Source organism: Equus quagga, chromosome 11 (assembly GCF_021613505.1).
Source record: "Equus quagga isolate Etosha38 chromosome 11, UCLA_HA_Equagga_1.0, whole genome shotgun sequence".
Lineage (NCBI taxonomy): Eukaryota > Metazoa > Chordata > Mammalia > Perissodactyla > Equidae > Equus > Equus quagga.
Window position 1 is genome coordinate 110,228,567 of NC_060277.1, and position 10,628 is coordinate 110,239,194.

Here is a 10,628-nt window from a genome sequence, read left to right on the forward strand (position 1 = left end):
GTGGTGGGTGTGGTGGGTGTGGGTGTGATCCACGTGGTAGGGGAGCAAAGGGAATGTGGCTGTGGAACCTGGGTTTTTCTGGGTAGGAAAGAGGGGCTTCCGCAGTTAGACACGTGCCTGCCTGAGAATCGCCTGGGATCTCTACCCTGTGAATGCGTCCAGAAGGGGACGAGGCAATGGGCACACCCCCTAGCCAAGCCTGGGAGGTCCTCTGGGCCTGGATGGCTCTGGGTAGAGAGGCTCGCCCAGGGCCCCAGCCTCACAGCCCTCCCTTGCCTGGCAGCTGAACGAGGTGTGCAGACAGATCACAGGCGCATACAAGCTCCAGCAGACTAAGTTCCGGTGGGTCCTGGGTGTTTGGGGTTGAGTGGGGGTGCTGCCCATACAGCCAACTTCAGGGGATCTCCCCCAGGCAGATCGTGCCTCCACCCCAGGGACCATCTGGCTCACAGTGCCCTCTTTGTCCCACACAGGCAGCAGCCCAACGCCGGAAAAAAGTGAGTTGAAGACACACGGTGGGGCAGCCCCAGCCCCAGCCGTCTGCCCCCTGCTCCCTCCCTTCCCACCCATCCCCATCCCTTATGAAGGGAAGGCAGTATGCGTCTGTCACGGTTATAGGACCTTCATGCAACAAATACTGACGTGAAGCCCTCACCACGAGCCAGCCCCTGTCCTAGGGCAGGCAAACCACAGGGAACCAAAGGGACCCAGTCCCTGCCCTCAGACCGGCAAGAGCCCCCACCAGTACCAGGAGAGCCCAGGGCCCAACTCTGACCCTCCCTTGGGTCAAAGGCCTTGATCCTGGGGGCACCTCTGGGTGCCTGGCAGGTTACTAAGAAGTTGGACCGGCAGGTCATATCTCTTTCCTAGTTCCTACCCTGAGTCCTGGCCCTGCAAGGGGAGAGTGAGGAGGGGCCTCAGTGCAGTGAGGACAGAACGTGCAGTAACAGAGTACAGCTCTCAGCGAGCACACCACCGTCAATAAGAACCATTCAGACCAGCACTTTGAGGGCTCACGATGGGCCAGGCCTTGTTCTAAGGGCTTCATGTGCGGGGTTATCTTATCCAGCGCTCTCATCAACCAGTGAGATAGCACCACTGCTAGTCCCATTTTATACATGAGGAAACCAAGGATCAGAAAGGTTAAGTAACTTGCCCAAGGTGACCCAGCTAATTAAGAAATAGAGTTAGGATTTGAGCCCAGGCAGTCTGGCTTCAGTGCCCACACCCTTAGCATCTTTGCTGTCCTGCATCTACTCCTTATCTCACCAGCCCTTCTCGGTGAGGTGGGCACAGGTAGCCCCATTTCACAGATGAGGACACTGAGGCTCAGGGAGGCACAGTGGCTTGGCTGAGGCTGTGATGGGGCCAGCATGGGCCTCCAGGACTGCCTGGTTCTAAAGACCCTGCACTTTTTGCTGCCCCGCATCTTGTCCCCTGATGGGGAGAGGACAGGCAGGAGGGGTGCGTGGGGACAAGTGCCAGCCTCCTGGCCAGCTTGACACCTCCCTACCTGCAGGCAGGACCATACCATTGTGGACACGGTGCTGATGGCGCCCCGCTCAGCCAAGCAGACTCTGCTGAAGCTGACAGAGAAGCATGTGGAGCAGGGGGCCTTCCATGAGCTCAAGGTGGCCCCCGGCTACTACACCCTCACTGCAGACCAGGGTAGGTGGGCAGGCTCCCTGTGCCACTCCATCATACCTCCCAGCCCTGTGTGACCCCCTGACCCACGTCTGACTGCCCCTCAACACCCACCCAGATGCCCGGGGCATGGTGGAGTTCCAGGAGGGTGTGGAGCTGGTGGACGTGCGGGTGCCCCTCTTCATCCGGCCTGAGGACGACGATGAGAAGCAGCTGCTGGTGGAGGCCATTGATGTGCCCGTGGGCACTGCCACCCTTGGCCGCCGCCTGGTAAACATCACCATCATCAAGGAGCAAGGTTGGTCAGGATGCGGGGAGCAGGGGAGCAAAAAGGGGGCCCTGGGGCCCCTTGTTCCTCCTGGTATCCACGTGGAAGTGGGGCCTGGCTGTGTGGCCTAGGCAGGTCACTTAACCTCTGTGAGCGTTGGTTTCTCCATCTGTAAAATGGGTACCAGGCTCTCATGAGGGGTACGTGGCTGTACATCTCTGCACAGTGCCTGGTAGTAAGCACTCAATGCGGAAGCTTCTGTTATAATCATCACAGGGAGCTGGGTCCTCCTGGAGCTGTCCCCCATTCCTCCCCTGTTCTCTTCCTATGACCTTTGAACTTGGGGATTGAATGCGCCTCCCTAGGATGCCAGGACATCAGAGCAGGAAGGGAACTGGGGTTCATTTTGCCCAAAACTTATCTAGACGGGGAGGTGGGCAAGACATTGCACCATTGACATCCGAGTTGCCTTCCCTACCTGCTCCTTGGGGAACCCAGAGTTGTTGATAATGGTCCTTCCTGCATCCAGAGGGTCTTTTCTGGCCCCTGACCCCTCCCTTGCTGGCTTCAGTTCCCCAGGCCTTAGTCCTGCCTGCCCCAGCCCTCAGCCTCAGGGCCTCATCTCTGGTTCTGCCCCTGCCTGGCCTCCCTTCTCTGCCCTGACCCTTCCAAGATGTCAGTTGGACACTGTTCCAGCCGCCTCAACTTTTTCTGGGAGAATTTTCCATCCTTTTCCTCTGCCCTCCCAGGGACCAGTGAGGGGAGGGGTGACAAGCAGACTCCTGGAGTCTGGGCTGGGCTGGGCCGGAGGGAGGGTGGGACTTGGGAAGGGACTGAGGCCAGGGCCCCCTGACCGGCGCCTGGGCTCCTTGCAGCCAGCGGGATAGTGTCCTTTGAGCAGCCCGAGTACTTGGTCAGCGGTGGGGAACAAGTAGCCCGCATTCCCGTCGTCCGGCGCATCTTGGACAATGGCAAGTCCCAGGTCTCCTACCGCACGCAGGACAACACAGCACAGGGCAACCGGGTAAGGCTCCATCACGGGGTTGAGGGCACAACCCCAGGGCCCAGTGGGGGCAGCACATTGCAACTACCTGAGTCCCTGGATGCTGGTGGTGCCCCTGGCTGGCCTCCCAAGGACATGTCCACCTGCTCCCTGCAGCAGGGATGTCTTGCTCCCCAAAAGTGTCAGGGTGAGGCCTGCCAGGGACTGAAACTGGGGACATTCCCTGACCATTTGTGTCTCCCTTCCAAGAACTCAGGATCCACCAAGGCAGCCAAACCCTTCATAGAGCAATGGACTCCCCCGTCTGCCCCAGCCCGGGGACTTTGGGCTTCTCGAGGCGGGATCGCAGGCCCCATGTCCCCAGGCAGACTCCCCAATGGCTGTCACTGTTTACCTGGCAGGCCCTCCCAGGGCCAAGGCGCAGGAGCTGCCCTTCAGGGCAGGGAGAGCTGTGTGAGGGCCAGCGTCCCCTTATCACTGGGCCCCAGTCTCAGGGAGCAGCCAAATCCAGGTGGTGGATATGCTTGGTTTGGCTTACAGGTTTGTTTGTTTTCCTGAATTTATTACCAACATTTAAAAACTAAAAATATCCATATCAAAAATTCACTCAAGGCCGGCCCAGTGGCGCAGTGGTTAAGTGCGCTCGTTCTGCTTCGGCGGCTTGGGGTTCGCTGGTTTGGATCCCAGGTGCAGACATGGCCCCACTTGGCAAGCTATGCTGTGGTAGGCATCCCTTGTATAAAGTATAGGAAGATAGGCACAGATGTTAGCTCAGGGCCAGTCTTCCTCAGCAAAAAGAGGAGGATTGGCAGCAGTTAGCTCAGGGCTAATCTTCCTCAAAAAAAAAAATTCACTCGGGGCTGGCCCCGTGGCCGAGTGGTTAAGTTCTCGTGCTCCGCTGCAGGCGGCCCAGTGTTTCGTTGGTTCAAATCCTGGGCGCGGACATGGCACTGCTCGTCAGACCACGCTGAGGCAGCGTCCCACATACCACAACTAGAAGAACCCACAACGAGAAATATACAACTATGTACTGGGGGGTTTGGGGGAGAAAAAGGAAAAAAAAAAAATTCACTCAAAAATTAATAAAGTCTAGTTTCACTGGGCCCGCAGGCCCATTCAGCAAACACAAGGGAGCATGCGCTCTGTGGATCCCGGCAGCCCAGCCACATCCTAGTCCCCTTCACCTCTTTTGATTCATAGGAGCAGTTCTCATTCCTGCTCCAATGCTCCCCATAAACATTCCACAGAAGAATCTGTACCTCCGTAATTCATTCATATGCCCTATTATACAACAGATTCTGGCTATCCTGTTATGCTTTCATAAAGATGCTTTAGTATTTAATTACTTTCTAAAACATTTTTATTATTTCCCAACTTTATTTTGAAAAACTTCAAACCTACAGGAAAATGGAAAGACTAATAAAATTAGCACCACTTCCCCTTTACACAGATTCACCGATGGTTCATCTTTGCTGTCTTTCCCTCTTTCTGTACAAATAGAGGTATACATGCACGCACAGTATGCAGATGTGGATCTCTCTAGAGATACGTATCTCTACATCTATAACTGTAGGGACAAAGGGACAGAGAGTTGTGCTGTGTTTATTTTTGTTTGCTGAACTTTTCAAAGTAAGTCGTAGACTCTTGTAGACCCAAACCCTTCTGCAGGCCCCTGCTAAGAACGAGGTCATTCTACACAACTACAACATAATTCCCAAACTTGAGAAACTTCCCATTGTACTAGTACCTAATAAATAGTCCATATTCAGATCTCCGCGTGTTCACATGTCCCAACAATGTCCTTTATAGCTTCCCCCCCTTCAATCCAGGAACCGATCACAGATCTGGCATTTGCATTTTGTTGTCATGTGGCTTTAGCCTCTTTTAATTTAGAATAATCCCTCAGCTTTGTCTTTCGTGACTTTGACGTTTTTGAAGCGTCCGCCCCTTGACTCCTGCTTTTCTTACACCTGCTGTCTCACTTTCTGGGTTTTCCGGCACATGAGTTTGTCTCCCCAGAGCCCGGAATTGAAATGTTAGTTTGAAGCGCCACCTAGTGGTCTTTTGTGAGAAGGACCCTCCCCACACCCCCGTTAGTTGATCCACCCCACACAGGTGCACAGTCCTCCAGGGACATCAGGAAAGCTCTGGGGCATTGAAAGAAGAAAGCTGGAGCTGATGGAAGCGCCCCACCCACCAGGAGCCTGGGCCTGGCAGGATCCCCAACTTCAGAGCCACAGTGTTGGGGGCAGTTCCTCCCTCCCTGGGTGGGGCCTGCAAATCCCAGCTCCCCCAGGGCTGAGCCTGCCTATGTGGACTGTCCGTATCTGCCATGCATCCCTTTCTCTCTCTGTGCCCTGGTTCAAATTCTGGCTCCACTACAGCTACCTGGGTGAACTTGGGCACATTTCCTCGCCTCTGTGTGCCTCAGTTTCCCCATCTATATGGGGACAGTAATATCTCAATCTCACACTGCTGTGAGGAGTGAATGAGCTAATATTTGTAAAGTGCTTGATGCACAGGAGGTGGTGTATAAACGCGAGCCATTTCGTGTCCACGTGGGACAGCCCGGATGTGATGGTCTCTGCAGTGTCCCTGAGGTTGGGGTGGAGCGTGTGGTCATGACGTGTCCCCCAGGCCTGGTCTGACCCTGACCCCTTCCCACTCCCAGGACTACATCCCTGTGGAGGGCGAGCTGCTGTTCCAGCCTGGGGAGACATGGAAGGAGCTGCAGGTGAAGCTTCTGGAGCTGCAGGAGATGGACTCCCTCTTGCGGGGCCGCCAGACCCGCCACTTCCACATCCAACTCAGCAACCCCAAGTTTGGGGCTCGACTGGGCCAGCCCCACTCAGCAACTGTCATCATTGGGGACCCAGGTGGGCAGAGGCTGGGGTCAGCTTAAGCAGGTTAAGGAGGGCTGGGGGCCTCTCAACTAAGGCTGTCAGTCTTAGGAAGTAAAAATACGGGACGCCCACTTAAATTTTATTTCAGATAAACAACAAAGACATTTGTAGTATAGGTGTGTCCCATGCCGTATTTGGGATCTACTTATCCTAAAAAAGTATTTGTTGTTTATTGAAATTCTGGTTTAACTAAGCATCCTGCATGATATCTGGCAACCCTACTCTCAACCAGAGAGGCTGGGGTCATGTGGCCACCCCGCCTGCTGGAGACGCTGTGAATCGCACCATTAGGCCATAACCCTTTTGTGTCTGCCTCAGTTCCAACTAAAATGCAGGTGTTCCCGGAAGGGGTGAAACAGTTAGTTCTTATTGGTCCTTAGCCTCCAGTCTGGTGGAGTCTGTGAGCCCACCCCCAGAGGAGGCTTTTGGGGAAGATGGGAGAAGAGAGTGGAGGAGCAATGTGACATTCCCTTGGCTACCAAGGGAGAAAGAGAGGAAGACGAGCTCCCTCCTCCTTCTCATTCCTGCAGAGACCCTCCTGGGCCCCCAACCAAGCTTGGCAGGATGTCCTCTGGGGCACCAATGAGGGTAGCAGCCCTGGGTTCGGGGGCGAGTTTCAGTTGAGTGCTGTGGGAGGAGTCTTGGGTGTTTGACTGAGTCTCTGGTGCCCCCTGGTGGTGAGGGTGGGTTCCTGCCCCCTCAAAGAGTGGGTGTCTGAGCTGGCTGCCCTGTGAACTTCACCCTCTACAGATGAACTGGACCGAAACTTAATAAGCCAGACAGTGTCCCCACCCCCCCGTGGTGACCTGGGTGCCCCACAAAACCCCAATGCCAAGGCTGCTGGGTCGCGGAAGATCCACTTCAACTGGTTGCCGCCTCCTGGCAAGCCGACAGGTTACAGGGTAAGGTAGGGGCGATGAGGGAGGTGGATGGAGAGGCCTGGCAGCCACTAGAGAGGTGGGCTGCCCGAGGCCAGAGGGCGCCTGAGGGAGAAGAGAGGGCATGCTTGGCCCCACTGGGTCCAAGCACAAGTAGACAGGGGGAACCCGCGTCTGTGCAAGGGGAGCCTTCAGATGTCTGCCCTCCTTCCTGGAATGTGGCCCCTCGCTGCCCCAGCCCTGCTGTGTGAACCTGGCAGGTCATCAACCGAACATCAATCAGTGTCTCATCTCTGCAAAGGGGACAATAAGGGCAGGGAGGGGTCAACAGAGGGATGAGCGGCTCTGGTGCTTGCCACCCCCCACTGACCAGCCCCTCCCCTGGGAGCAGGTGAAGTACTGGATCCAGGGTGACTCCGAGTTGGAAGCCCACCTGCTCGACAGCAAGGTGCCCTCGGTGGAGCTCACCAATCTGTACCCGTATTGCGACTACGAGATGAAAGTGTGCGCCTATGGAGCGCAGGGCGAGGGCCCCTACAGCTCCCTGGTGTCCTGCCGCACCCACCAGGAAGGTGAGGGCTCGCATGTCCATCCGTCTGTCTGTCCCCTAGCCACTCTGATGCCAGCATCCCAGTCCTGCCCCGTGCCACCCTCCCCTAAGTCCTCCTGGAACTCCACCCTCCCTCTGCCACTGACGTCTCTCTTCCTGCATATCCCGTTCCCCAGTACCCAGCGAGCCAGGGCGTCTGGCCTTCAACGTTGTCTCCTCCACGGTGACCCAGCTGAGCTGGGCTGAGCCGGCTGAGACCAATGGCGAGATCACAGCCTATGAAGTCTGCTATGGCCTGGTCAACGAGGACAACCGTAAGGATCTGACCCCTCCTTCTGCCCCCAGGGAAGGGGAGGGGGCAAAGAGCAGGAGGGAGGTCACATCCTCCTAGTCAGTGGATGAGGCCCCTGGTGGCCTGAGGCATCATTAGGTTTGTGGTCAGGTTTGGGCTGGTTGCACTCCAAGGCCAAACCCAGAAGCTCCCAGGGCGGGTGGGGATGGAAGCCTGAGATTATATATGCACGGTGGGGTCTCAGTTCCAGGGGTGCCTTCCCATACAAGTAAGCAAAGTGGCTCATTTTTACATGGTTCTCTTAAGGCCAGAGAATAGTCGCCAGATTTAGCAAATAAAAACAGAGCTCACCCTGAATTTCAGATAAACATCTTTTTTAGTACATTTCATGCAAATTTTATCTGACAGCCCTAGGCCAGAGCACCTGGCAGAACTGTTATTTCTTCCCAGTCCTAGAAGGGAGGGAAGGGTGGGCGAGCCCTGTCAATTGTTGAGATGAGCGAGTATCTGAGGGATATTGGGCCCACCTCTCCTGATGCAGGGGCCTTCTCCTTGAGCCTCACCTCTGCTTGGTCAGTCCCAGGGATGGAGAGCTCACCACCCCCATATGACCTGTGGACCCTGAGGTGGGTCAGGCTCAGCACGCCCAGGTGGCCCAACAGGGCAGAGGGCAGCAGATGGCGCTGGGCACCAGGCTTGTCGCTCTTCACTGTCCAGGCAGATGAGGGACAACCTTAGCAGCTGCATCACGTTCTTGGCTCATTCTGAGTTTATGCCACCTAGTCCACCCACGGGCCTCTGTCAGGAAGTCTCCTCTGACCTTACCTTTAATCCCAAGAGTGACAGGAACCCAACAACAGTTCATCCCCGATGGCTTCAGCTCATGGCTTCAGCCTGCTGAGGCCTCGGCTGTGTTAGGGAATGTCCCGGGCTGCCCTCCCGGCCCAGGAGCCTCTCAGCATGTTGGTGTGGGCCCTCTTCCCTTCTCCCACAAGCTGAAAGAGATGCAAAGGGTGGGCCACAGGCAGCTCCCACCTCGGCAGTTAGAGACCTCACCCAGGCTGACAGGCCTGTCAACCAACTCCTTTGAGCACAGTTGTTTGCTGGGGTGGACATCAAGCTTATCATTGTCCAGAACTTTCCTTTGGACCTTTGGAAAGTGGGACATTTTCTGGTCTCTCAGAAGTCTTCCAACATGGCGGGCCCCATCTTGTCATATCCAGGCCTCCGTGCTGTAACTCGCTCAGAGCAGCCGGGAGGTCTCTTCTGCCTTTCTCCCAGAGCTGCATGTCCACTGTTCTAGGTGTGAGTGGAAGAGAGCTGCTCAGCCTCTGCTCTCTGCTCTCGTGACACCCGGCGGCCCTCTTGCATAAGCTCCATTCCACCCTTACAACCTTAGCTCTCACCAGCCTCAGGCTGTCCTGAAGTGCAGCTTCCCCGAGCCTGCCTCTCTCCTCCCATCCCAGCCCATGTGACCACAGGGCAGCCATGGTGCGTGTTCGCAGGTCTCCACCCTCGCTTTCTCTGCAGAGCATTTGGGGTTTGGTCGTGGACAGTGAGGCACAGGTGGTAAGAGTGCCCTCGCCTCTGGAGCGAGCCTCATGTGGAGGCACCTTGGACACCGGACCGTTGATCAATTGGTAGAGGCAACAATGGGGCCAACTTGAGTCTAGTCCTGGCTCTGCCACTCAGTTTAGCGATGAGCCCTTTGGAGAGTTGGTGACACTTCTCTCAACCAGTCACGCCCCGGTTCTCAGGGCCTGGCAGCTGCAGGAGCTCAACAGTGCTCGCTCCCTCCCTTGTTCCCTGAACACCCTGGCTGCCCTTCAGGGGCTATGTGACAGTCCTGCTGCACAGAGGCAGGACTGGAACCAGGTTGGAACCAGGGTGACCCCTCTGAAGTGCCCTCCATACCCAGGACCCATCGGGCCCATGAAGAAGGTGCTGGTGGACAGCCCGAAGAAGCGGACGCTGCTCATTGAGAACCTGCGGGAGTCCCAGCCGTACCGCTACACCGTGAAGGCACGCAACGGGGCAGGCTGGGGGCCCGAGCGGGAGGCCATCATCAACCTGGCCACCCAGCCCAAGCGGCCCATGTCCAGTGAGTGGTGGGTGGGGAGGCACAGGGCAGACGGGAGGACAGGAGGCCAAGGCTGGGGCCCTGGCTCACACCTCCCATCCCTGCAGTCCCCATCATCCCAGACATCCCCATTGTGGACGCCCAGAGTGGGGAAGACTATGAAAGCTTCCTCATGTACAGTGATGACGTTCTACGCTCCCCGGCTGGCAGCCAGAGGCCCAGCGTCTCCGACGACACTGGTGAGTGGGCCTGGGATCCCCGAGAGGAAGGTGAGGGTCCTGTGTAGGGAGTGGGGCTGTCACTGGTGTCCAGGGAGGGCAAAGGGGCCAGTGACTGCTGGGCATGGAGGTCAAGACGAGAAGTCCCCTCTCAGCCCCAGACAAACACCTGTGGAGCCTACACTTCGGCAGGCACCATGCTGGCACTGGGTACAGAGGGGACAAAACTGACGTGGCCCACATGCAATCGTGTGCACATCTGTGTATGAAGGCAGACAGACAGACGTGTGCTAGGGGGCAAATGCACACAGGCTCATGCAAGTGTGCACAGGCTCATGCAAGTGTGCATGGGCTCATGCACATGGGACCACGTAGAAACAACTTTGCAACTAGAAGGCTCACAAGCTGTGGCATGGGGTCAGGACACTCAGGCTGCCTCCTGGGGACAGGGCTGTGTGGGGAGGCGGGCATGGCCCTGGAGTCCCAGAGCAGCCAGCTTGTTGGGGTCCACAAGGCAGTGTCTCCCAACCACTGGTCCTGCTCCTCCTCCCTCCTTGATTCACTGCACAATGTGGTGCAAAGTGCCCTCAGCTGGGACTCCTGGCTACTCAGTTTTTGCTCTGGCTCCACTGTGGGAATTCAGATGAATTGCTTACCCTCTCTCTGCCTCAGTTTTCTGATCTGTAAAATGGGATGTGAATCACACAATGCCATGAGTGAAAATCCTCCAGGGCACTTTTGTCATCTGTATTTTCTTCCATCCTTACCTATGCCAGACTCCGCCCCCCCCCC

At 56.5% G+C, this 10,628-nt stretch overlaps 1 protein-coding gene across 1 annotated transcript in view; it reads left to right on the forward strand.

Annotated features, from left to right (window-relative positions):
• The window catches only part of ITGB4 (integrin subunit beta 4), a 29,303-nt gene that overhangs the window by 15,469 nt on the left and 3,206 nt on the right, over positions 1–10,628 (forward strand). Inside the window, exons 22-32 of the mRNA XM_046676342.1 lie at positions 284–342; positions 474–497; positions 1,520–1,668; positions 1,763–1,942; positions 2,788–2,936; positions 5,587–5,791; positions 6,569–6,720; positions 7,088–7,268; positions 7,423–7,560; positions 9,457–9,639; positions 9,726–9,900. Of these exons, the coding sequence (XP_046532298.1) occupies positions 284–342; positions 474–497; positions 1,520–1,668; positions 1,763–1,942; positions 2,788–2,936; positions 5,587–5,791; positions 6,569–6,720; positions 7,088–7,268; positions 7,423–7,560; positions 9,457–9,639; positions 9,726–9,900 (1,595 nt within the window). The remainder of the gene's footprint in view (positions 1–283; positions 343–473; positions 498–1,519; positions 1,669–1,762; positions 1,943–2,787; positions 2,937–5,586; positions 5,792–6,568; positions 6,721–7,087; positions 7,269–7,422; positions 7,561–9,456; positions 9,640–9,725; positions 9,901–10,628) is intronic.